Source organism: Heterocephalus glaber, unplaced genomic scaffold (genome assembly GCF_053883595.1).
Source record: "Heterocephalus glaber isolate CG9 unplaced genomic scaffold, H.glaber_assembly_v1.0 deba00001457, whole genome shotgun sequence".
Taxonomy (NCBI): Eukaryota; Metazoa; Chordata; class Mammalia; order Rodentia; family Bathyergidae; genus Heterocephalus; species Heterocephalus glaber.
In genome coordinates, this window is record NW_028258305.1 from 42582932 (window position 1) to 42610385 (window position 27454).

Sequence of the window (27454 nt, forward strand, 5' to 3'; positions counted from 1 at the left end):
GCCAATTAGAATTCTGCCCCACCAGAGTGCCAGTGGTATTACTATAGACAGCTAAGTCAGAGAGAAATTGATATACAGCCAGAGAGGGACTGGGGCCTCCAGGAAGTCAGCACAGAAAAGAAAGAGCAAGGTTGTAGCTGATGGCATAAGATGGAGACCAATGGCCAGGCTTGCATGCTTCCCTGAGGGATAAACAGCAACTTAGATTATACTGTAATTAGCACCACCTGGTCCAGGAAGTCCAGCTAGGTATTAGTCGCCCAGGTGGGTGACCAGAGAATCTGGACCCATCCCTTCCCCAAAATGCCTTTGTTCTTTCCATGAACCCTCGTTACGTGACTGATTTCCTTATTGAATCAGTGTTAGCTAAGCAGCTATAATTTTATAGGTTGAATGTAGTTTGACCCACAATGCACCCATGTTGTGACTTTTTTTTTTTTTTTTTTGAGGCAGGTTCTCGCTAGGTAGTTCAGGCTGGCTTTGAACTCACTATGTAGCCCAGGCTGGCTTGGAACTCAAAGATCCTCCTGCCTCAGCCTCCTGAGTAGCTAGAATTACAGGTTTGCACCACTGCACCATGCTTAAGAGCTTTACTTTTTAAAGACTCATAATAAGAACGCGGGGTGGTAAATATAGATAAAACAAGACTGGCCATGTGTTGATATTTCTCAAGCCAGAAAAGGAGTGTTCATTACATGTTCTCACTACTTCTGCTGTTGTGTATTGGTTACTATTCTGTTTATTCATATATAATGTGCATATATCCATATATGTATTTCCCCTCCAGTCAACTGAAAGGGCCAAAAGCAGAGCCATCCCGGTACCAATGACCACTCTGAATACCTGGTCTCAATGTCATTCTCCCCTAAAAGAGCCCAGGGAAGCAGGGCCTGTTGCTGTGCCAGAAAGCAAGAAAATGTTCCAAATATGGTGGCGCCACATCTAAAGGAAACAGGAGACTGGAGGTGTAGCTCAGCGGTAGGCCACTTGCTGTGCACACGTGCGGCCCTGGGTTCAATCCCCAGCACAAAAGGGAAAAAAGGGATATCAGAGCTAACTGAAGCATTGAAATAAATAATATTAATGATACAATATTCGTGGAGTAAAATCAGCAGTAAGAGGCCATGCTGGCTGGGGATTTAGCTCAGTGGTTCTGGCACCTGCCTCGAAAGTGCAAGGTTCTGAGTTCAATCCCTGGTACCTACCCCACACACACACTAAAAAAAGAAAGGAAGGCTTGCAGGGCATGGTAGTGCACATCTGTAATCCCAGCACTCAGGAGGCTGAAACAGGAGAATCGGCATGAGTTTCCAGCCAGCCTGGGCTACATAGTGAATTCAAAGCCAGCCTGAGCTACAAAGTGAGACCCTGTCTTAAAACAAACAAACAAACAAAAACAAAGACAAAAAAAAAGAAAGGAAGGAAAGCTATAAAATTTCTAAATATCTCATTACAAATTGCTTATTACAAAGAGGAAAAGTTGCTTCTGTGGATTAACCTAACAAACACCACTTTAACCAACTAACTAAAATTAGTATCATTAATAAATGGAATAAATTACCATAACAACTTTCTAGTAAGATGCCCTGAAAAGGACATGACAGATTTTCCAGATATTCCAGCCCAACATAACTGAATCTAATTATAAGAACTCACCAGACAAATACAATCTGAGGAATGTCCTAAAAATAAATGTTATTTTGAAAGACAGATAAACGTTAAGAAAGAAAACTAAGGGTTTGTGATAGCAAAATTACCCTAGCTTAGACCACACACCAATTTACTAAGCAAAACATAGCTATAAGAACATTATTTGGATAAATGATGAAATTTGAGTATGAACTATGGATTAGTTCTGACAGGCTCCCCCAAGTGAGACCCCTACCCAACTGAGGAAGAAAAAACCCCAACAGAGCATTGCCTGCAAGAACAGAGATGACAGAAGCCAGGGCCGCCTTGCTCATTCACACCTGCAAGGAGATCGATTCTCTGGAAAACCGCAGGGCACCGCTGTACCTTCCTGTACCTGCCATCGTTGCCCTGCTACCCTAGCCCCGTCCTGTTCAGCGCCCTCAAGCCTATCACCCAAGAGACCCCAAATTTCCCACCCTCTGAGGTGACACCCCGCCCCTACTTAAACACCCCTTTATAAACCGCGTGGCCTCCTTCCTATGCCAACGGCCTTTTCGCCCTTGGCCAATCTGCACCCAGAAGGAACAAACGCATCGCATGTTGCTTAGACTTTTCCTGCCTCGGTGGTCTCACTTGTGCTCCGGTTGATCCTTACAAGTTCAGTTTTTCAACTTTCTTTGTTCATGGTGACATTAATGTATTAATCTTTTTTTTTTTTTTTTTTTTTTTTTTTCCGGTACTGGGAATGAACTCAGGACCTTGTGCTTGGCAGGCAGGCGTGGCGCTGGTGAGCTAAAACCCTGGCCCCTCAGACGTTTTTCTTTTTTTTTACATTGCCTCTTGGTCAAAAGAAACATTTGGTCCAAACAATTTATTAAGTAAGTATACCCTATTTAGTAGTCATTCCCAAAAATTGTAAATTGAAAGAAAAATATTTTATTTTATTCTTCATTAGCAATTACTAATAGGATGTGTGCACCTGTTTCGCACTGCTTTTCTCAAATCTGGTATCAGATTGGACAAGGCCACCCTCAGTTCCTGCTCTACACTGATAAAACCCGTCGCCCCAAGACGCAGCAGAGCCGAGGAGCGTGGCGCCATCTACTGTTGGAACGGCTCATGACTTCGGTGGTTTTCCAGTCTGTTTTGTTTGGTTTTTTGCTTTGAAAATTTACAATCTCACAGATATCCCCCCCGTGAATTTACTGTGGGGAGGGGCAGGGTCTCAGAGCACTTAGAGAACCATGGATTATGTAACAGTGCTGTATAAATTTTGCAATTCCTGATTGTGATAAGTGTACTGTTTCGATGTAGGAGGAAGCCCTTTTTCTAAGAAATTCCAGGTGGAAATATGTATGCATAAAGAAACAGGTCTGAGCTGGGCGAGGTGGCTCACCTGGAATCCCAGCTCTCCGAGAGGTTGAGGAAGGAGGATCACAAGTTCAAGGCCAGCCTGGGCAATTTAGAGACTTAGGGAGACCCTGTTTCAAAAAAAAAAAAAAAAAAACAATTAAAAGGCTGGGGATGTAGTTCAATCCCCAGTACTATTAAGAAAAAAAAAGTCTGGGGCCCGGGATTTAGCTCAGTGGTTCTGCCGCCTGCCTCGTAAGCACAAGGTCCCAAGTTCAATCCCCGGTACCCAAAAAAACAAAAAGTCTGCAAATAAATCTCAAATGGTTCAGAAAAAGTGTGCATAAGTGAGCACAACTGATATTGTAAATGGGACCAGATGTTAATAGCTGATGAATCTGGAAAGGTATATAAGGTTTTTTGGTACTGTAGTTAAAACTTTTGTGTGAAATTGTTTCAAAATAAAGAGTTTTGAAAGATGAAATGGAATACTCAAGGCACATAAACAAATGTGTTTACATAATTTTAAATGCCTAGAAATTAAAAGCACTGATTCAGAGAGCTGCAGCATTTTGTAGAGGAGGAACGTATGGGGGAAGGGGACACATAGTATCAGTGACATTTTATTTCTTAAGCTGAGTGCCAGATACATGGGGATTTTCATGTTAGCCAAAATATTTCAAACTTCACTTCTTACAATATGTAGAATCTTTCCCAATGCATAAAAATATAAGATACAAGTAACCGAAAGCCTATTGCTACTGTTTGTTGGGAGAATGCTACGCTCCACATTTATGGATTCAACCAATCAGAAATATTTGGGAAAAAATTGTCTCTGTACTGAACACATTCAGATTTTTTCTTGTCAATATTCCCCAAACAATACAGTTTAATAATCATTTATGTAACATTTACATTTTATAAGTAATCTAGAGGTGATTTAGAGTACATGGGAGGTTATATGCAAATGCGTTGCCACCTTATAGGAGACCTGAGCACCCTCAGCTTTGTATACCTGTAGGGGACCCTGGATCCAGGCTGCTGAGGGCACCGAGTCATGACTGGACTTCACGCACATTATCTCCTGCTGTCCTTGCCACCGCCACACCCATCATAAAGTACAACAGGGCTGGCTCCTGACCTCTCCCTTACACTATCTTTCCGGACAGTAGTAAAGCATCTAATTCATGCTGCTCTTTCTGGTTTTATACTCAGGGACTGGAAAAGAAGGCCAATTTTCTTGCTTTTTCAATTCCAAAACTAATTAAATGCATCCAGTGGAACATGTGGCTATACATATTAAAATACCAAAAACATCAATAAGAAAAAATGGTGATAAATTTTATTCTTTGCATCTTTTTATTTTTTTTTAGTACCAGGGATCAAATTCCAGACCTTGTGTTTTGAGACAGGCCATGGAATCACTGAGCTAAATCCCCAGCTGGCACCTTTTTATTGCTATGTTGCCCAGGCTACTCTCAGACTCCTGGACTCAAGCAATCCTCCTGCCTCAGCCTCACAATTGACCAGGCCTATAGGCATGGGCCACCACACTCAGGTTTTTGCACTTATTTTCAATAGTATCATGCCTAAGTCAGTCTCTAACAAGTGAAGATTTCACATTTTGCAATCACTCTTCCACAGTAACAGTTCTCCTACAGCGTCAAAAGTTAACTATCAAAGAAATAAGATGTTTAGTGATTTATTAAGTCATATTGAGAGATCAGCACCTTGGATTTATGAAACATCATTCTTTTAAGTTTTAAACTATCAAAATTCTAACCAGGACTTATAGTTCCTCTTTTTGAAAAATTTTAGATGTTTCATTATGTTGTATAACTTGTTGATTATGAAAACAATACAGAATAAGCTTTTTTCTTTAAAAATATTTAATGTTTTAAAAGTAAAGTTTGAGCTAGGGACGGAGCTCAGTGGTGCTGTGCCTGCCTGGCAAGTGCAAGGTCCTGAGTTCGATCCCCGGTACTGGAAAAAAACTTTAAAATTTTTAAGTAAATAAAATTAAAGTTTGAAATCTGACTTAAAATAACTACTATGACATTTTGAACCTTTATGCATTGTCTTCCTGCAATGGTGTTTTGAGACAGGGTTTCAATATGTAGCCCAAGCTGGCCTCCAACTTCCTGCAGTCCTCCTGCCTCAGCCTCCCAAGTATTGGGATTATAGGTGTTCGACACCACACTCAGCTCCCGCAATGAATTTAAGATGTTTAAATCTATGTGAGAACAGAAATGATGCCACCTTTGCCTTTGTAATTTGCTGGGAAATTGGCAGCTGTTCTTTCCTGTGACATTAAATAACCATTTGTCAAGTTTTACTTATTTTCTGTAACTGAAGATACTGACTCCAAAAACAAAACAAAACAAAAAGACTGTTCCTTGTCAGACTGACAAAAGTGGTTCTCTTAGAATTCATTATTCTTCTCCCTCATAGGCGGGGTTGTTTGATGTGAGCAGCAGGCAGAGGGGGAACTCAAAAAGCTTACAGCTACAGTTGTACATCACGACAGAGCTGGATGAGACTAAAAGAATCAGGCACAGTATTCTGAGCTTCCTTCCCCCAGATGAGTCAACTAATGCCAAAGCCATTTGTTACATAACAGACAAGGAAAGCCTAAAACTTTCGACTTGACTCCAAACAGACAATTTGGGGCAGAAGGTGGGGGCGCTGGGGATTGAACAGGGCCTAGTGCATGTTAGGCAAGGGCTGTTCCAATGAGCTGTATAACCCCCAGCGCAACATTTCTTTTTCTTGCCTGAAGCCCTCTTCCAAAACCAGGGCTCAGACTTCCCCATTTACCCAGCTGAGGACCCTGCCTCCCAGGAAGCTTGAGTGTGGAGACAAAATACAGTTGAGCCTAAGTATCTGCAGGTTCGGAGGATTCAACCAACAGTTCATCAAAATACTATTCAGAAAAAAACCTGTGACCTCACTGACCATGTACAGACTTTTTTTTCTTGTCATTCCATCAGTCACCCTACAGGGTCTGAGGAAGTCCTGGAATTGGAGTTGGGAAACCGATTCGCCCCACCCACAGGACAGGTTGCAGGTTTGCTGACATCCATCACAGAAAAAGAATTTTCAGGATGCCTCAGTAAGAGGCATAGGAGATTTATTAGCCTCCCCCCCAAAAAAATGCAAAGAGGAGAGAGAAAGAGGGAGGTTTACTTATGGCCTTGAGCTGGGTATATTTGGGAGTGGAAATCTGTAGAACTTGTGACTCATGGAGATGGGATTCAATCTACACATAAACAGTGACAGTTCCTTCTGTAAGGGACAGTGATGGCTCATACATAGGGGACAGACACTCAGGCGACAGAGCTGTAGCCTATCCCTAGGGAAAGGCTCACTTTACCGGTGAAAAAGGAGGTCTATTCATTCACAGGTGGAAAAGGCCCATTTACAGGTAAAAGGGAAGAGCCCAGGCTTATTGTCTTTCAAAATCTCAGAAGTTTTTACTGCTTTGGGTCTTGAACCTGTAGTTTTCGTTAAAAGTACAATTTTAAATTATAATATTCCTTGTCTCCTTTCTACCTATCTTATTTTTCCTATCCTGCCTCAGGACGACAACGATTTATTTTGTATTTGCATTTATTAGGTATCACAAGTAATCTAGAGGTTAAAGTGCCCTGTGTGGGACAGGGTATGTGCAAATACTGTGTTATCTGATATACGGGACCTGGGGGTCCCCAGGGACTGTACGGGAAGAGGGAGGAGGGCAGCAGAGGGGTCCATGAGACCAAAGAATCATAATAATAATAAAGCCCACTTCAAAGCGAACCGTGGTCTACTTGGGATTTTTGGCAGACTGCGACTTAATAACACATGCACTCCGAGACGGAGGACCCGCCCTGGAAAACCAATGCATTTCTACCACTAGGTGCAAATGCACCAAATGCCTCCTGCCCTGGAGCCCTGAAAACGAGACCGTACGGCCGCTGCCCAGCTGCCAGCCCGCGAGCTCCGGGCTGGACGCGCGAGCCAGACTGGGTGACAGCTGCGCCGCGGGCGGCGATGACGTCACCGCTCGCGCTAGCATCGCGAGACTCCGTGCTCCTGCCTGGCTCCTGCCTCCCAACCCCCGCACCCTCTGCCAGGTAGCGGCGGGGATGGCGAGCCGCGGAGCCCCGGCGGTGACGAGAGCAGCTGCTCCGCCATTGGGCGACGAGGCCTGAGGGACAGGCCGGTTTGAGGAGAGACCGGAGCGGGTGGCCCCGAGAGAGGTAGGGCCATGGAGGCCAACCTGCCGAAGCGGAAGGAGCCCAGCAAGTCTCTCCGCATCAAAGTCATCTCCATGGGCAACGCCGAAGTGGGGAAAGTGAGTAGAGCGCGTCGGGAGGGGCGGGACCTCGGCGCGGCGGGACGACGAGCCCATTGGCTGAGAGGGCGGCCACTCAAGAAGCGGGGCTCGACCTCCTCCCCGCCCCTGAGCGGGCCCAGCGCTGGCCCTGGCGACGCGCTCGCTGGGTACTAGCCTGACCTTTTTGACCTTTCGGTTGCCCCCGTCCTCCACCAATGTCGTGCTCCCTAAACGGGTGAATGTACCCCAAGGAGAGTAAGGAGGCTCAGGTCCAGACTGGAGCGGGAATTAAGGTGCGTTACCCCCAGCAGTGCTGGGGCGCCCACGCAGCGGAAATGGGGAGCGCGTGAGGGTTAGGAAAATGTTGTCGGGCAGCCCGGAATCTCCATTCCCTTAACGAGAGCATAACTGAACCCGACGTGTTTCGCGGGGAAGTGGCAGGGGGACCTGGATCCAGCGTTTTATTTATTTGTTCATTTAAGATTTCTACAAGTGCCACCACATCCATCCTCTCTAAACGGCCTCGGTTCCGCCACCTCTCTCCGCCCCTTCCGTGGAGTGTCAGCTCCAGACCTCCTTGGCACCGTGGAGAGGCCAGGGGCCCGCAGGGTCCCTAGATTCCCCAGTGGGTTCTCGGACTGCCTCCTCTGGCCCATATTGTCTCTGCTGGGCACGTGGAAGGTGTTAGCCAAAAGCTGCCCAAGGTCATCGAATCAGTGACAGAGAGGACCAGAACCAGAACCTTAATCTGCCCCTGCGGTGCTCGCTGCCACCATTGAGCGTAAGAGTTAACCCTGACTCAGGTCTGAACAGGGCATCTCAGGAAGTGTTGATTAGTGGTTTGTTTTTTTTTCTATTTAGTCTGATTTTGCACTACTTATGTGTCTGTGTGGAAGGTATTAACAGACACATTTACTGAATGTCAATATTTATTGAATGGCAATTATGTGCCAAGTATCAAAAAGGAAAAAAAAGTAGGTTGTGTACTAACCTGGCTAAGTGAACATATATCACTTTTGTGATTTTGCTCTACCTAATGGTACAGGAACAGACACATCCCCAAATTAGTCAGACATTTATTTAACATTGTTCTAAGTTTATTAGCCAATGCAGTTTGAGAAAGAAAATATGTACAGTAACAACCAAAATAAAGTGCCTCAGTTTAAACTTCAGAAAAAATAAGAACCATTGGAAGAAAAATTTCAAACTTCAAAAGGAACATACAATTACAATACTTAGGCAAATAGAAAGATAACAGCACTCAATATTATACAGATCAGTTATTTAAAATAATCTACAAATGATATTCAATGCCAGTTAAAACACCAGTAAGATTTCCTTTTCAGAACTTAAGAAAAAATTACTAAAGTCCTTATGAAAAGCCAGGCATGGTGACACATGCCTGTAATCTCAGCACTCAGGAGTCTGAGGCAGGAGGATCAGAGTTCCAGGCCAGCCTGGGCTACATAACGGTTCAAGACTAGCCTGAACTATGCAGTGAGTCCCTGCCTCAATCCCTCCCCTCACCAAAAAGAAAAGTCCTTATGAAAAGTTAAAGATGAGAATGACCAAGAAACTTGTGAAAAGAGAAATGGAACTAACTCTACCAGATATTTTTAAATATTTTTAAAGTTACCAAACTTTTCCTGTTGGTTCTGGAAAGAAAATATGTAAGGGAACAGAGTAGAGTCCAGAAATAAATGAACAATAAGGAAATTCAATGTATAGCAAATATAGTAAAATCATGGAGAAATAGAGACCATTTAATGAGTACTGTTGGAATAGCTCTCTTATTTTGGGCAGGGTGGATTTCTATTGCATTTCTTTCTTAAAAATAAATTCTAAATGGATGAAAGATTTATAATTATTATTATTATTTTGTAGTACTGGGAATTGAACCCAGCTCCCTACTCACTGTTTTTTACTTTTTATTTTGAGACATGGTCTCCCGAAGACACTGTATTTCTCAGACAGGCTGAAACTTGTGGTCCTTCTGTCTCAGCCTTCCAGAATGCTGGGATTACACCCATGAGTTACCATGCCCAATTTAAGCATTACTTTTTTTGGGGGGGGCGTCTGGTACTGGGGATCAAACTCAGGACCTTGCTCTTGAGAGGCAGGTGTAGCACCATTGAGCTACATCCCTGGCCCCTTAAGTGTACCTTTTTTAAAAGTTATTTTGCCTGGGCCAGGGATGTAGTTCGGTCCTGAATTTGATCCCCGGTACAAAAACAAAAACAAAAACTTATTTTGCCTTAGTTATAAAAGTAGCACATACCCACTTTAAAGAGAAAGATATAAACAATTTTAAAGTTAAAAATTAAGAAATGCCTTACTTAAATAATCTCTGGGCCAAAGATCATATCAAAACAAATGAGAATAACTGGAAAGCAATGAAAAAGAGAGAGACTCCAAAGCAAAGCCTTCAGGACAGAATGAAAGTTGTAGTCAAAGGAGACCACAGTATCTTACTCATTTTTTTTTTTTTTTGGTACCAGGAATCAAACTCGGGTCCTTGCGCTTGCGCAGCAGGCAGCGAAACCACTGAGCTAAATCCCCAGCCCCATCTTACTCATTTTTAAAGAAGAGAAATAATGACTAGAGGAACGTAATGGTTGTACAGCTTTGTGATTATACTAAAAACCACCAAAGTGTGTACTTCTAAAAGTGTAAAGTTTATATGTGAATCATCTTGCAATTAAAAAAAAACTAAATGAGCTTAAGACTTTCTTAGAAAAACACAAAATTAACTAAAACAATTTTTTAATGAAAATGAAAAGAACCTAAAATCTAAGAAAAATAGAGAAAGCAAAATAAAAAAAATTGCAAGACTAATACTGAAAAAGAGATGTAACCGCATATTGGAAGAGATGAAAGAATGATTAGAGAATATCGTATACAATTCTATGTGAAAAGTTGATAAGGAAGAGACATATAACACAGTGGAAAAATTAGCAGGGAGTATATTGGGCAAATAATACACAGAACAGCAAATCTAAATATCCATAAGTAAAAAGTATATGCAACTTTATTTGTAGTAAAATGCAAATTAAAGTAATAATGAAATTCCTTCTCACCAACCAGTTCAGCAGGCATCATTATTATTATTTTTTTTGGTACTGATGATCAAACTTGGGTCCTTGCTCTTGCGAGGCAGGCAGTGGAACCACTGAGCTGAATCCCTGGCCCCATGTCATAGATTATTATTATCCAATCATGAAAAAAGTGAAAACTGTGTCAGTTAACTTGGAGAGATCATTATAATCTATTCTTTTTTTTTTTTTTTTTTGGTACCGGGGATCAAACTCAGGACCTTGCACTTGTGAGGCAGGTGCCAGAAACATTGAGCTAAATCCCCGGCCCTATAATCTATTCTTAAGAGAGAAGAACCATAAAGGATGAGTTTCAGACATTTATAGCTAAATGGATGGACCTTGAGGCATACTCTTAAGTGAAAGAAGTCGGACACAGGTGTTTAAATAGCGCATTGTTGCTTTGATGTGAGAAACCGAAAGTGGAAATAAGCACTGAGATGTATAATGGATGTTGGGAAATGGGAAGAAAGTGTTCAAATGGGAAATGAACAAGGGAGGAGGGAGAGAGAGAGGAAGGAACATGAAAAAAAGTGAAAATAGGAAAAAATGGAAACAAAGCTTTTGTACACAGGGAGAGGAGGGGGCTTGGAGGGAATGGGATAAAATAAAATGTAATAAACAACAAAAACAATAATAGTAATAATATATAAGGTGACCTAAAAAAAAAAAAGGAGAGAAACAAACTCCAGAGCATTATACAATACTGTATGATGTAGGACTGTTTGACTCCAATGAGGAGAAACCCAAGGAAAACATCCATTTATTTCTTTATTTTATTTTTTGAGACGTGGTCTCATTATGTATTTCAGGATGGCCTCAAACTTGCAGCAATCCTCCTGCCTCAGCCTCCCAAGTACGGGGATTACCAGCCTGTGCCACCACGCCTAGTGGAAAACATTTATTATAGTTCAAAATCCAGAGGGAGGGCAAGGTTCAGAGTTGGTTGGTACAAAGATTGGGTACCCTGAGGGACTCAGCCTTTCTCTGATTCCTTAGGGCAACACCACTGTTGACTTTACCTGAGGCTGATTCGCAGCAGCACTGGGTCCTTTGCTTCTCTGGGGGAGCAGTAACTTTACTTTCCAGAAGCCTTGAGTTATCCAAAGTTTTAAGACAAAAACCTCAAGCTTCTGCTATAAATTTTGACTTTCTATTCAGGCAAAACTTGGACTGTTTTGCCGGGGATTTAGCTCAGTGGTTCCGGTGCCTGCCTTGAAAATGCAAGGTCCTGAGTTCGATCCCCAGCACCAAAAAAAACCAAACCAAAACAAAACTTGGATTGTTTTGAAAAATATGCTAATTAGATTGAATAAAGCTGTAACCATTGTTGCTTATTTTTATTTCTGAGTACATTATTTCTGAATTAACGTGGTATGGGAAAAGGACGTGAGGTCATTGGTAAATAAGCACATTAGAGAACTTCAAACCTGGAAGACATGGAGGAAGGCCTGGGACGTAGGGGCAAGTCGCATGCCAAGCAGGAAGCCCAACTGGATATGATTGGAGACTACAGCAAAATCACATTTCCCCCATAGAGAGGATTAAGCCCTCAACAATCTCCTTTTTCTTCCCAGAGGATTAAAAAGAAACCAAAACTTTAAAATAAAAAGGCTTTATCGAGGTATAATTCACATATAGCTCACTTAAAGTGTGTGATTCGCTGGCATTCAGTATATCACAGAGCCATACAACTGTCATCACGGTCATCTATCTGTACACCATACTTGGTAGCCCTTAGAAACTGCATCCAGGTGCCTGGGGCCCCTGCTGCTTGGGAGGCTGAAACAGGAGGATTGGAGTTTGAGGTCAGACTGGGCAACTTAGCAAGGCCTTGTCTCAAAAACAAGATAAAAAGGGCTCAGGTGGGGCTCAGCAGCGGCTAGATTCAGTCACCAGTATAAAACAAAATCAAAAATCAAAAACCTAAGCCTAAAAAGCCCTATGGCACTTAGTAGTCTCTGCTGGTTGCCTCTTAACCCCTGGTCAGGGCAAGCACGGCTACTTCCTGTCCCTGTGGACTTACTGTTCTGGACCCTTCCTTTACCGAGATCATGCCACGGAGGCCTTTGTGACAGCCTGCTTTCACTTGGTGTGACACTGGCTGGGTCCTCCTGTGTGTGGATATGCCAGTACCCCCTTTCTTCAGAGTGCAGAAAAATGTTCTGTTGTGTGAATAGAACCCATTTCATCCATCTGGGCTGTTTTCACTTTTTGACTACTTTGGATAATGATAGTGTCAACATTCAAGTTTATATTACAAGTTTCTGGGCTCAGGGTATGGGTCAGTGGTAGGGTACTTTTGACTGGGTTCCACGCCCGCACTACAAAAAGTATGTTTCCAGATTTTGTTTTTAATCTCATTAGGTAAAGTGCTACGTTTAGGACATGGCAAAGGAAAAGGTTAGGTTCCTGTTACGTTATCTCATAACACCTCGTAATTTGGGTGGCACTTTCCACAGCTGTCATCTAGAGCCTTGCTTGAATGGCTTTAGTATCCCTTTTCCAATAAATGGCAGAGACTTGGCCGCCTTCAGATCCCAGCCCCTGAGACAAGATCCAGCACAGGTGACAGACTCACTGTTTGTCTAACGAGTGAATATCTGCTTTTTTGGTGTGGGAAATTTTGGGGGGGGGGTACCAGGGATCAAACTCAGGACCTTGTGCTTGCCAGGCGGGCGCAGCACCACTGAGCTACATCCCTGGCCTAATATCTGCTTTTTTGTACAGGTGAAGAAAAAGATCATTTCGTTTTTAGCCTAGCAACTCCAATCACCATCTGTGTGCTGTCAGCTTATCTTCTTCTTTACGCTTTTATTTTGTTGATTTCTTTTTTTTTTTTTTTGGTACTGGGGATCGAACTCGGGTCCTTGTGCTTGTGAGGCAGGCAGCGGAACCACTGAGCTAAATCCCCGGCCCTATTTTGTTGATTTCTATCTCGTGCTTGCTTCTAACTTTTGTGTTCTGTCAGTATTCATTATCAATGTCCTGCATCTGGGAGGCTTATTTAAATAAAACAGTTTGCCTGAGCAGTTAATATTAAGTTAGTGTAATTTTATGTTCATTTAATTTTAACTGTGTCTCTTTGTGTTATAGGAAACAATTAATACTGTTATTTAAATATGTGTCTTTATAAACAGCAGACTAGAGTTAAAGGATTTCCTAGTCTCTTAATCTCATGAATAATTTTTAAGGGCTATATTTATTTGTTTAGGATATTGTGAGAGAAAACATTTGAGAAGTACTTTTTTTTTTTTTGAGAAGTACTTTTAACCCATAAAGTGTTTCTAAAAATGTAACCACTGTGTAGGGTTGTAGTTGGGTGGTAGAGCACTTTCCTGGCATGTGTGAGGTCCTGGGTTCCATCCCCAGCACTAAAAGTGTCCTCCTAGCAATGGTCACTCTAATGAAGTCTTTCTGCAGGGCCTGGTGGCATATCTGTAATCCCAGCACTCTTGGGAGGCTGAGGCAGGAGGATTGCAAGTAGTGTTTGGAAAGAAGAGGGCAAGCTCGTCCAGATGAGGTGGGGCCATGGAGGCTGAGACACCAGGAAAGAATTTCCTCCACTTGCCTGGGAGCAGATGGCACGGGGCCAAAGCTAAGTGTTATCCGTAGACGCTGGGATGCAGGGAAGATGGAAGACCCAGTGAAAAGAAGGTGGAGAGAGGCCCGAACCAAAGTAACTTTAACACTCTGACTCTCTGTGATTGACAGAGGTGAATGTGAGCAGCATGAGCTGGACTCCTGTGTGAGCACTTCACTTCAGGGCGGCACCATCTGAGTAGAAACCAGTGACTGGGTACTGGGAGCTGTGGTTTAGTCTTTGGAGGGAAGTCAAGGCTAAACATAGATTTCGTTGGTGGGTTGGAAGTATAAGAATAGAAGAAGTATTCAAAAGAAAAGCACTCAAGGATTGAGAACAAAACTGGAAACATTTTCAGTATCAGGGAAAGATTTTATAAATTTTCTTTTTAGTTATTTATAGTTTTGGCTTTTGAAAACACTTTTTTTCCCCCCTGGTACCAGGGATCGAACTCAGGACCCTGCGCTTGCCAGACAGGCATGGCGCCACTGAGCTACATCCCTAGCCCTGCAAACACTTTCACTGTGGTGATTAAAGAAAGCATAATTAAGAAATGTGCTTATTTTATATATCTTCCAACTGTGTATTTACTAAGTGCGTGTATTTTTGTCTTTTTAGAGCTGTATTATAAAGCGCTACTGTGAGAAAAGATTTGTGTCTAAATACCTTGCCACGATTGGAATTGACTACGGAGTCACAAAGTGAGTATATTGGCTCCCTGGGCTTGTAAATTGTACAGAAGTTCATAACTCCTAAAGTGATCTGTATTTGCATCTGTGCACTTGTTCAGGTTATCTTGAAATGGAAACTTTAAAGATAAGTTGAGAAAGACAGGGCTGGGGGGCTTCACAGACCGGGCCCCTCCCTCACCCCTCTGGGGCTGAGCTCCCTTCTGCAGGCTGTGTCTGGTGGACCCATACTGAGGAGCAATCAGTGCACAGCTCAACTGGCAGAGGCAGCTCTTCCGGAAACATGTTCTGTATGAGCAGGTGTGTTTTTACAGTGTTTTGAAAGAGTCTAGCAAGTCTAAAAATTATATGGAAGTTTTTCTGTTGGAGAACTTCTCTTACTGGTTTATGATCTTTATAGCCTGTTGGACTCCAGCAAAAGTCATCTGGGCAAAGCAAAGTTTGGGTACAAGTGGGGATTTGGAGGTAAATGAAGAGGAGGCTGAGCTTGGGGAGGGAGGATTAAACTAATCCTGTCACCAACTGCCAAAGGTGGAATTGGGCAGACCGCACGCCTCCTGAACTCGGAACTGCAGGCACTCACCATTGTGGCCCCACTCCCCCGTCTTGTTACGACCCCCGTGCACTGACCACGGCCTCCACGCTCTCCTGCCTCAGTGCCACTCACTCTGTCCCCTCTTCTCCCCCCTGCCAGCTTCTTCAGAGTGGAAAATGCTCCTGTTCCCTTAAGATGTCCTGGACACCCCCTCTATCGGTCAAGATCTTTTTGCAAATGAAATAAATCTTAAAATTCTCTATATTATTTATATTCTCTATTATTTATGGTACTTGCCATAAATTGCTTTATTATTATATGCATATGTTTAATGGCTCCTGCTAAATAGTAAGTGCCCTGAAAAAGAGGCTGTTAGTATAAGTTTTCTGCAAGTGTCTAGTAGGTGCTCAAAAATATTCATTGCTAGGTGAGATAGAGACCTCTGATGAGGAAATTTGCCAGGTTAGAATAGGAAGGTAAAAGCCAGGCATGGTGGCGCCTGCCTGTGATCCCAGCATTCAGGAGGCTGAGGCAGGAGGCTCACCATGACTTCGGGGCCACCCTTGGCTACATAGTAAGTTCAAGACCCACCTGGATTACCTAGCAGACCCTGTCTCAAACAAACAGAAACAAAAACAAACAGAATAAGAAGGTCAGGTCTTTCAGAAGGCAGGAAGAAGTGATGGGCTGTATCTACAGCAGAGTTCAGTTGTGTGATGAGCAGAGTGAGGCTCAGCTGTGCCCTCCATATGGTTAAAGCCCCTCAGGTAAGTGCTAAAGGAAAACTCAAGGAGAGTTTTTATGTCACCATCTTCAACTGGTAGCCGCGGGGGGATTCTGCAAATTTTCCTTAAAGAATGAAAATTATGGCCTTGACTATGAATTGTACGGAGCTCTTCATTGGAAATGCACATTTCTTTCTAGTTCTAGTTTTTCTTTTCCCTACTTCAGAGCACAAGATTTCATCAGTGAAATGGTAAGAGATCCTTTAAAGCAGCTTTGTTTTAAGTCAATATAAGTAGTTTATTTATCTTAGAAAATGAAAATTACCACAGTATGTCATAGGACTATATAGTTTATTCAACAGATTATCCTGTTTCTCACTAAATTTTTCTTTTTTAAAGATGCTTGTCTCATAATGAGTCAGGAGGATATAACTGAGAAGAACACAACATAAACCAACTTAAGCAAAAAGAGTTAAAATTTGAAAAGGACATTAATCGATTCACATAATCCAGTACTGATGACACAGGCCTCAGACACGGCTATTCTGTAGGGATAGAGCTGGCCAATCAGAGCCAGAACAATAGGTCACTTTACTGCAGCTCGGTCTGCTGGCTTCATTTGTTAAGTGGGCTTCCTCTACGCAGATCCCAGCAGCTCTCAGGCTCAATTCTAAACCTTACTTCTAGAAGGGGACTAAAATTAAAACCCCAGGTTTACAAATCCCCAGGAGGAGGGCTCAGTGTGTAGCTCAGAGGTAAAGCGCTTGCCTAGTAAGCACAAGGCCCTGAGTTCAGTCCCCAGCACCATAAAGTACAAAAGACAGACACAAACCCAAGGAGTGGTTTGTTTGTTTGGTTTTTTTGGTACCAGGGATCGAACTCCGGTCCTTGCACTTGCGCAGCAGGCGTTGAAACCACTGAGCTAAATCCCTGGCCCCCCAGGGAGTGTTTTGATAGGCCCAAGTGGAGACAGTTGGTCCTCCCCCAGCACAGGTAGCTGGGACCAGCAGAGTGGAATCAATAAGAAGGTGGCAGACTCTCACATTCACCAGAGCTGGGAGAAGAAAACAGGGTACACGGGGAAACAACCAACAGAGTGAAGAGCCAGCCTTCAGAGTGGGAAAAATGCTGCTGGCTATTCTTTGAACAGAGGACTAACACCTAGAATATGTAAAGAACTCAAAAAATTAGACCCCTAAAATAAAAGACCCAATCAAAAAATGGGCATCCAAAATGGATAGAAGTACATATTGCCAATAAATACATGAAAAAATGTTCAGGGTCAAGGATTTAGCTCAGTAGTTGCACCGCCTGCCTTGCAAGTGCAAGGTCCCAAGTTCAATCCCTGGTATCAAAAACAAAATGAAACAAAACAAAATCTTCAACATCACTGGCCATTAGAGAAGTGCAGATTAAATCAACACTGAGATACCATCCTACTCCAGAAAGAATGGCCATCATCAAGAAATCAAATAATAGCAATCAAATAAATAATAACAATCAAATAATAACAAGATGGTAAGACTACGGGAGGGGGAATAAATCTTTCTACATTGTTGGGATTGTAAACTAATAAAACCACTATGGAAATCAATATGGAAATTCCTCAAAAAATTAAAACTAGAAATTCCTTTTGACCAAGCTATTCTCTTTCTAGGGATCTTCCCAAAAGAGTTAGAGACGTCATATTACATGTGCACACCCATGTTTATAGCAGCACAACTCACAATAGCTAAATTTTGGAAGTGGCATATATCCCCATCAACAGATGAATGGATAAAGAAAATGTGGTATTTATACACAATGAAATATTACTCTGCCACAAAGATACGCTTGAGACATTCGTAGGGGAATGGATGCAACTTGAGATCATAATGATGAGTGAAATAAATCAGACGTTTAAATAGTGCATGGTTTCTCTTATATGAGAAATGCAAACTTGTTTTATATATATATATATATAGAGAGAGAGAGAGAGAGAGAGAGAAACAGAGAGTGAGTGCACAAAATAGAAGATAAAGAGAAAGTGGAGAGCCGGGGATTTAGTTCAGTGGTTTCTGCCGCCTGCTGCGCAAGTGCGAGGACCTGAGTTCGATCCCCGGTACCAAAAAAAAAAAAAAGTAGTAGATCAAGAGAAAGTGGAGAGATCTTTTTCAAATGGATGGGGAAACAAGAGGTGGAGATGGAGAAGAGGAGAGGAGGATGGAAAAAATGATGAAAATAGAGCTCTTGTGATTGGAAAGGGAACAGACATTTGGAAGGAGCAGGGAAGGAGGGGAGGGGATGAAAAAGAATTAGGGTACGCTGCATGCGGGTACCAACGCCCTGTGAAAATTGGAATCGCTATGTGCTACAACATGTAGCAGTATAGGAAGCAGGGTAGTTTTGGACAGGCAAAACCTTAGATCTGTTTTCAACAGGGCACTCCAATCTCAGCGTGCTTAAGGATACTTGTGGGCTGGGATGTAACTGGGGGTCGGGGTGGGTAGAGCACTTGCCTTGAATGTGAGGCCTGAGGCCTGGGCTCCATGGGGGGAAGAATTGCTTGTGTCCTCTGTAAAAGGACAGATTCCCGGGGCTCACCCACTGAGACCCTGGTTCACCAAGTCTGAGTGGGGTGAGCAGTCTGTCATAATCAGGATTCGGGGGTCCAGAACCACACTTAGGCACAGCCTGGCTGGAGGGAAGGAATCGCTATTTTTCCTGATTTCTTCCTCCTGGCTTCTGAGTTAAATTGACTCCTTTCAGGTTTCAGTGTGTGAAGACATTTGTGTTATTCCCCGACTTTACACGCATTATAATTCCATCCCTTATTCAGCTGCTATCTTTTTAAGGTAAAAATTTAAAAATGTAAACAGGGCCAGGGATTTAGCATACTTGCTGTGCAAGTGCAAGAACCAGAGTGTGATCCTCGGTATCCAAAAAAAAAAAGGAAACAGTTATCCCAGATCTTTGCCAGCTGCTCTCAAGTTCTGTTATTGTTGTGCACTTACCACTGACCTGCCTCCCCAGACCTATTATTATTTGGAAAACAACTGGAGGAATTGTGGTTTCAGAACAGAAAGTGAACACTGTAAACTTGGACAAAGGAATAATCATTAGCCAACCAGGAAGTAGTGCAGGGACCACGAGAGCAATCGCTGGAGTCTTCATATTCCATAGCCACTCAGTTCAGTGCTGTCTGAGCCCGAGACATCGTGCTTAAAGACATAAAGACTCTAATTTATGTTTACTCTTAATAATTTCTATTTTTAACCTTATAGGGACTTTTTTTTTTGAGACAAGCTCTCACTTTGTAGTTCAGGCTGGCCTTAAATTCACTATGTAGCCCAGGCTGGAGATCCTGCTGCCTCAGCCTCCTTGGGATTATAGGTATAATATCCCTTCTGCTGGGATTATAGGTATATACCACCATGCCCAGCCATGGATCTTTTAAGAAATAATATTTCTTGTGTGGAGGAAACATTTGTATTTAAAGTTTAGTAATTCTTCCCCATTCACTTCAGTTTCTTTTTCTTCTGTTAAACCTAACAAACAGTAAATTTTATACTATTTATTTTATAATAGTATAATTTCATTTTATAAGAATATTTATGTTTATCTTATCTATGCATAGAAAAAAGTCTGTGGTGATGTTCATCTGTATTAATGAAGGCTATTTTGGGTGATAGAGTTTGGAATAACTTTTAAATGTTTAAAAAAATTTTTTTAGTGTTTGAATTATTTATAATGTTCATTCATGATTTTCCAGTGGTAATTTTTCTTTAAAAAGGACTGGAAACAAGCTAGGGATGGTGGCACATGCCTGTGATCCCAGGACTCTGGAGGTTGAGGCAGGAGGATCACAAGTTTTAGCACAGCCTGGGCTTCATAGCAACTTAGTGAGACCCTGCCTCAAAAAACAGTATAGCTCAGTGTAAAGGCCCTGGGTTCAAGGTTTTGTACCATCAAAAGAAAGACAGACAGACAGACTGGAAACAAATAGACTATGATATTAACAAGTTAATTCTATTATGAATTGATTCCCCTTTTGTTTCTTTTCAAATTTGTTTCTGAAAACAAATTGACTGTTTCTCAGGTGAAGAGCACAAGAGAGCTGAGCAGACAACATTAATATGTCTGTATCACTCAGTGACCAGGCATAACCACAGGACTCAGGCTTCTTCAGGGGAAGCAAGCCTTTGGCTGTCCTCTATCTTGGTACTCAGTCACAGCTGCTATTGGTTGGCTCGAGGATGCGACCTGAAGTATCTTGGGGTTAAAGTAAAGGTATATGAGAGTGCTTATTCCAGGAGAGCTCAGTACTCTCCAAACAGGAGGCAGGCGCCTCTGCCTAGTTCCGGCTCCTATGTGAGAATCCCTGGAGCCAAGAAGAGGCACAAAGAAAGCCTTTTCTACTTCACATGCATATCTTTTTACAGTTCATAAATGATGTTACATGAACCAGAAACCGTGACCTTTGGGATTGTTTGCATTTGAACATTTCAGGGTACAAGTCAGAGACAGAGAAATCAAAGTTAACATCTTTGATATGGCCGGACATCCCTTCTTCTATGAGGTAAGAAAGCCTTTTTGAGAAAACCTATATCCAGTCTTGTCAGTGGGTTTTGGGGAAAGATTCTGAGTTGAAGGCGCTGATATTCGGATCATGTAAAATTAGGTACACTTAGCTCATGTTTATGGCTTGCCTTGGGTCTTTTTTTTTTTTTTTGTCCAGTATTGGGGATGGAACGAAGGACCTTGGGCTTTTGAGGCAGGCCCAGCCCTTGCCTTGGACCTTAATAGGTACGTGGTGATCTTTTATGCTGCCCCTCTAAATAGGGGTATGAAATTTAATTGCTAATGTTTCAAACACTCAGATAAGTAAGACATTTCAACCTCCAAAGAACGTCTACTTTTTACCTAATACCTCAGCCCAGAATTTGAGGAGATGATTACCTTCACACTTGGACTTGAGGACACAGTGGGGTCACATCTGTGACAGGAGAGTCTAGCGTGTTCTTTCCCATCACTCCTCATCCTGTACTTCTTTTCCGGAAGGAACCAAGCAGGCCCGCTGGCTGTGTGAATCTGTATCAACAGTCTACTCTTTCCATTTCCTCCTCTCCCTCCTGGCTCCGAATCTTTTGTGTTATCCCAGTAGGTCCTGTGGCTCCATTCACTGTTTAAATTTTTTTCTCTCTCTAATTTAGTTTGGGTAATTTCTATTGTTCCACCTTCTGGTTTATTAATTTTCCCCCTCCGTTTGGCTGCTGGCCCTACCCTAAGCTTTTTACTCCATTATATTTTTCACTGCTAAAATTTTTACTCAGTCTTTACTAAGTGGGTAGGGGTTGTAAGTCAGTTTTCTCTAAAATGTTTGGCTGGAGTAGAGTAGAGTAAATTTTCTGAAATTAAAAAAAAAAAAATCTTTCTAAACCTCCCCTTTCCCGGCCATCTGTCTGGGGAGATCAGATTTTTTTTTCCCCCAGTACTGGGGATTGAATTTAGGACCTTTTGCTTTCGAGGCAGGCGCGGCACCACTGAGCTAAATCCCTGGCCCTGTTTATTGTTTTTTGAGCCAGGGTCTCTCTTTGTAGTTCAGGCTGGCCCTGAACTCACTGTGTAGCCCAGGCTGGCCTCGAACTTGTGGCAGTCCTCCTGGCTCAGCCTCCCGAGTGCTGGGATTATAGCATTTGCCACTGCGCCTGGCATGAGATCAGATTTTTGATGGTGCTTTAATGTGTCTGCAGTTCCTGACGGTTTTGAGTTATACTTCTGCTCCAAGTCTGCAGTGTTTGAGGCAAAGGAAGACCCAGAGCCTCCCCCCCATTGTCAGCCCTTGGGTCCCGGGGCCCAGCCTGGCTGCTGCCACCTCTCCACCTTTCAGAGGCTTGACCATGAGTACTGTACGCACAAGGTCAGGATCTTTACCTGTGTCTCAGCTGTGTTTATACCTCGAATAAATATATGCTTCATATATAATGTCTAAGGTTTTTACTTTTACTTGTATAAATACTTTATATGTAATAGCCAGGGTTTGCCTGTAATAGGGACATCTATATCCGTCCCGTGTTTGGGGGGTGCTCTTGGTAACTACCTGATCTCCATCTTGTGAATATGCCCAAGTATTCAGGCGAAGTGAACCGCGTTTTAGTGTGAAGCCTTACAGTGGGCTAAGTCAGTTACAGGTATAGAATATCATCAGTGACGGGGCTCTAGTTGACCACGAGTTTGACAGAGATTCTAACTACCGGAAATGCCAATGTAAGTCTTAGATGACTGGACTGAGGATGTAGCTCAGTGGTAGGGCACATGGCTTGCATGTATAAGGTCAGCACTGAGCCAAAAAAGAGAAAAGAACACAAACCCTGAGACTATAGCAAGCTCCTGTGAGTGGAGAGTTAGACGATGCCTGGGCTTTAGTGTGGCTCGCAGCTGTGCCCACCCTGGGGCTTCTTTGCGCAGTGTTCTTCCCGATCAGTGGTCCTCATTCCATCCCAGGTACTTACATGCCAGGGTCCGTGCTGGACACTGGGACATGCTGTCCCTCATTGTCACGGAGTGTAACATGCGGGAGAAGACATGGATTAAACAGATGAGCACTGGGGCTGGGGATTTAGCTCAGTGGCTCTGCTGCCTGCCTTGCAAGCGCAAGGTCCCGGGTTTGATCCCTGGTACCAAGAAAAGAAAACCCCCCAAAAACAGATGAGCACTTAAGACCCTGACCCAGCCTATTCCAGAGGCCAGGAAGTCCTGCTGCGGGACACAGGGCTGATGGATACTTAAGCTGTGTAGCTGGGACTCCAGGACAGAATAACACCCCACGCAGTCTGAGTGGGGAGGATGTGGAGTCAGGAGTGGACACCTCTGGGGCCGGGTCTCGCTGCTTCTCGAGCTGGTCCTGCCCAGAGCTAAAGCGCCCGGCCAGCATCTTCCCCTTCAAAGCTGCTCTCCATGACTTGCACCATGATTCTGGCTGAGGTTTGGGGGACGGGGACTGGATCTGTTTCTGCAACAGCCTTTCGAGGTTTAGCCTGCCTCTCCTCGGGGAAAGCATCTGCCTTCCGGCCACAGCCCCCCGCCCCCGGGGTCCCCATCACGTCCTCTGTAGATGCCCCTCATTGCTGCTGTGGAGCTGAGAACTAATCAGCGTCCCAGGTTTGTCTAACTAGTGAGACACTCTCCGTGTTCCTGCTGCTGTCTGTCATTAGACACCAGGCTCTTATTATTGCAGCCTAAGATGGTAATGGCTTGTTTTTTCCAGCAATTTAGGAAGATAGGAGTGTGATCAACAGAAGCACCTTGAAATCACCACTTCTAGAGCGTCTTTTCACTGAAATAGCCTTGCTCTCTCTTTCATCTCATACTTACTGTTTGTGTCTTAAACCCTCCTTTTATTTGTTTGTTTGTTTTTTGACACAGAGTGTCACTCTGTAACCTAGGCTGATTTTAAACTTGTGATCCTCCCGGCTCAGCCTCCTGCGTGCTGAGATTACAGGTGTGGATCATTTAAACCTTCCCTGTTGACAAAACCAAAGCCATAATCATCTTTATAAGTGCCACGCTGACCAGATTATACCCTTGCTCAGCACAAAACTAGTGAAACACAGCCATCCCATGATTCCTGGCTTCCTTGGACTGTGTGCCTGTCCTCCATTGAAGCATCCATTGCCACCAGTCCTCTAGACAGATTTCCTGAAGGATCTTCTGGGACAGGACAGTCTGTCTGCTGTGTGAGATGGCAGCCTCAGAGCAGGCAGTGGGAGAACCTTGGGGAGTGGGGTGGGGCCGGTCTCGGACCCCAGCCTTGCTTCATGGAGCACTCAACTGAGGTCTCACAGGGACCTTCTAAGGCCCCGGTGATGTTAAAATAACAGCTTCCTTAGCCGTAATGCCAGCTCGATTCCAGGTCTGCTTTAAGGAACAATCCCCATTCCTTTAGCATCCTGTCTTGTTAAACCGTGAACACATTGAGACTGCCAGGACTAACAGGAGGAGCTCTTTGGGAAACTAGAATAATGAAACCGAAGGGAAACGTCGAAACATCTGCTTTGTCTTTTCATTTTACAGATGAGGAAAGCAGGGTTGGTGTTAATAAAATAACTTACTCAAAACTGCGTAGGTGCTTCTTTGCCGAGCTCAGGTTTGAACTTGCATCCTTGAAAGAAATTCACTGAGCTTGCATCAGTCCACTTTTATGTACACACCTGTCACTGGAGAGCATGATCTGTATTTAGAATTTACCCCCTTTGGCTACTATTTTTGTTCTCCCCTGAGACCCTTGCAGCCATTCAGTTATATAGAGTCTCAAACATTTACATCTACCAGGCTCATGGGTGACCCAAGCACGAATGCACTGAGACAGGCCTTCATGTTACCTGCAGCCTCATGGGAAGACAGCTGGATGTGCCACTGGCCGTGAGAAACCAGAAGTGGCAGACAATTAGAAGTGCACATGGCTGTGGTGTCCTAGGGGACACAGACATTACTTGTGTTCATGGGTCAGATGGTGAGGCACTGGGCAGAGAAACCTACATGCACGATTCAGCAGTATACTGAGATCTTGCCAGTTTAAAGATACAGAGGGTCTCTTTCCAGGTGGAGCTCGCAAGGCGTAGGGCAGGTGAAGGGAAAGAGATTATCCAGTTTAAAGGCCAGAGGAGAGTAAAGGGGTAAGACTGAGAAGGTTGGTGGAGGATTTATCAAAACTTTTAACTTGGGGGCTGGGGATTTACCGCAGTGGATCCACTGCCTGCCCTGCAAGCACAAGGACGCGAGTTTGATCTCTGGTACCAAAAAAAAAAACCTTTTAACTTTGAACTTTGGAGAGTTGGCAGTGGAGAAACACTACGGAAATTATGAACCAGGTGTTTAAAAAAATAAATATACACAATGTATTGTCCTGCTGGGAAGACGGCTTAGCAGACTCTTGCAATAGTGTGGTCAGGAGACAGTGTTGAACATGAGACTGGAAGGAAGTGACAGATGAGGATCATGGCACAGGTAGCTTCTACAGGTTTGTCTGAATCTGGTAACAGAGAGAAGAGAGAAGGAAAAGTTGACACCACACGTTCAACCTGAATGACCAGGGAATGATGTGTTGCATTCATTCCTGATGTCCAAGAGTTTGGAAGGAAGGAGTTGAAGGGTTTCTGTTGTACATATGAAGTTGAGATTCCAACAGGGCATTAAGCTGCCAGTCTGGTACTGACCGGAAAGGGAGGTTAGGTCCGGATTCTCTGATGAGAAGACTCATCTTGGAGATTCTCAAAATCCAGGCTGTGCAAGGTGAAGTAAGTAGCATCATCCCCATTTTACAGATGAGGAAACTGAGATGCAGAGAGGTTAAGTGACTTGCCCAAGATCACACGACTAGTAAGTAAGTGTGGACCCGGACCCTTCTGCCTCCAGAGGCCACGCTCCCACCTGAGGCTCCTGGTGTGGCATTCTCAGTGGGTGCCCAGACCCAGCAGTCAGGGAGGCTCTGCCTGGCACCCGGGGAAGCCAGCACTGGGCGGTGATGTATAAGTGGCTGTTCCCATCCTGATTCTTGCATCTGTTTTGCTATAAGTTCTTTAAAATTACTCACTCACCTCCCTAAGAAGAACTTTACACAATTGGTGCTCTTTTAAGGAGTACTAACAAGTAAAGAGTGATTGCCTCGAGAAGTGAACGGGGGTGGGGTAAGGGGCCTTCTTTATAAATAGATTTTAAGTCTTTCTATAAAAATAGACATTTTTTATTATGTTACCTTGATTTCATAAACAGTCCTCTTAAAAACCAGTAAAATATTGAGATACATCAAGTACTGTGAATTCATAAAAGAATGCACTTTGCTAAGTTGGTGATTGTAAGGTACATTCTTGTCAAATCACATAACCTACATGTGTGCTTCCATCTGAAGGTTCGAAATGAGTTCTACAAGGACACCCAGGGTGTGATCCTGGTCTACGACGTGGGGCAGAAGGAGTCCTTTGACGCCCTGGATGCGTGGCTGGCAGAAATGAAGCAGGAGCTCGGGCCTCATGCAAACATGGACAACATTATATTTGTGGTGTGTGCCAACAAGGTAATTGCTTCGGAATTGGCATGCTCGCCTTTCTATTTGGAAGCACCAGTAAAGTAGTGGGGGAAGCAATAAAAAAGAAAAGAAAATTCTTTATTCCTTAGCATAGGAATCCATACCCTTTCAAAGCATATACCTCTGAGATACGAAACACATTGAGACCCAGACCTGGGGTATCAGGGTCTGTATCCGTTCTTGTTTCTGTGCCCTGCTCGGGGAGGCACGCTGGTGGCTGATCGGCAGGGCCTGGCCCCAGGAGGAGGCCGTCCATGGCTGGGCTGTGGCTGTGGAGAGCAGAGTGTGGCCCCTGGCTGTGGCTGGGATTGGGAAGCAGCTGCTTGCTGAGGGAGAAAGTGGGAAATGTGCCCGAAAATCAGATAGAAGAGCAGTCTATATCCAGTTCTTAATTTTTTATTTGTTTGGTCTCTTTTGGTCCTGGTAATTTTATATTTAGTGCTGGGACTCGTTAAAAATAGTTTTTGGGCTTGGGAAAATAGCTCAGTGGTAAAACTCTTGTCTAGCATGTGTGAGGCCCTGGGTTCCATACCAGGCACTGCAAAAATAAATAAATAAATAAATAAATAAATAAAATAAAAATATTTTTTGTTTCAAGCAAGCACTGACAAAGTGCTTACTCGGCTTGTTCTAGTGAGACAAGGTTGGAATTTTCTCTCCCCCACCCGCAGATCGACTGCACCAAGCACCGCTGTGTGGATGAAAGTGAAGGCCGGTTCTGGGCAGAGAGCAAAGGCTTCCTCTACTTTGAGACTTCAGCCCAGACTGGAGAAGGAATCAATGAGATGTTCCAGGTAACCTCACATTTTTTTGCTTTAGGGTTTGTCTCTTGTGTCAAGGCCAGCCATGCCAAATATTTAGTTTAAATTAGGAGAAGCAAAAAAAATCAATAGGAATTTTTCATTAGCATAAGTACTTTCTAGCTGGTCATGGTGGTACACACCTGTGATCCCAGGCCTCAGGAGGCTGAGGCAGGAAGATCGCTGAGAGTTTGAGGCCAGCCTGGGCTACATAGTGAGACTCTGTCTTAAAAAAAAAAAAAAGAATAAGAAGCTGGAGGAAGAGGAAGGGACAGAGAGAGAGAGAGAATACTCAGAGTGTGTGTGTGTGTGTGTGTGTGTGTGTGTGTGTGTGTGTATCTCTGTGCTGTCTATTATAGATCAGACCTGGCCAATCACCAGAATTACTTGGGGAAATTGTTTCAGACACAGCTTTCAGGGCTGCAGACCTCCAGACCTACTGGAAACTTAACATTGCAATAGAACCTAGGAAGCTATAGGTTGCAAAAGCTCTCCAGGTAATTCTGATGATCAAGTTTTAACAAATTACTGTACTGCTTAAATGAGAGAAAGATTTTCTTCAAACTACCATTGATCAGCGATCTTATGTGAATCCAGAATCAAATGGAAGCCTTACAGGTACCTTGCCACAGCTCATCTCACTAGAGAGTAGGAAACTGTAGGGTCT

General features: G+C 43.5%; 1 protein-coding gene and 1 long non-coding RNA gene across 9 annotated transcripts in view; both read left to right on the forward strand.

Moving 5' to 3' along the window:
• The first annotated feature begins 7052 nt into the window (after nucleotides 1-7052).
• Nucleotides 7053-27454, forward strand: part of Dnajc27 (DnaJ heat shock protein family (Hsp40) member C27) — a 43612-nt gene continuing 23210 nt past the window's right edge. Inside the window, exons 1-6 of one of the 8 annotated variants that reach the window (XM_087216599.1) lie at nucleotides 7053-7318; nucleotides 13816-14071; nucleotides 14594-14676; nucleotides 20413-20482; nucleotides 25811-25975; nucleotides 26659-26781. In XM_087216599.1, the coding sequence (XP_087072725.1) occupies nucleotides 14027-14071; nucleotides 14594-14676; nucleotides 20413-20482; nucleotides 25811-25975; nucleotides 26659-26781 (486 nt within the window). In that variant the 5' untranslated portion in view covers nucleotides 7053-7318; nucleotides 13816-14026. The other 7 variants (XM_087216598.1, XM_087216596.1, XM_004839109.3 and 4 more) reach the window with 7 other exon arrangements.
• On the forward strand, nucleotides 14685-15461 carry LOC147827066 (uncharacterized). Its single transcript, XR_015453237.1, has 2 exons — nucleotides 14685-14964; nucleotides 15359-15461. It is a non-coding gene; the product is annotated as an uncharacterized LOC147827066 (long non-coding RNA).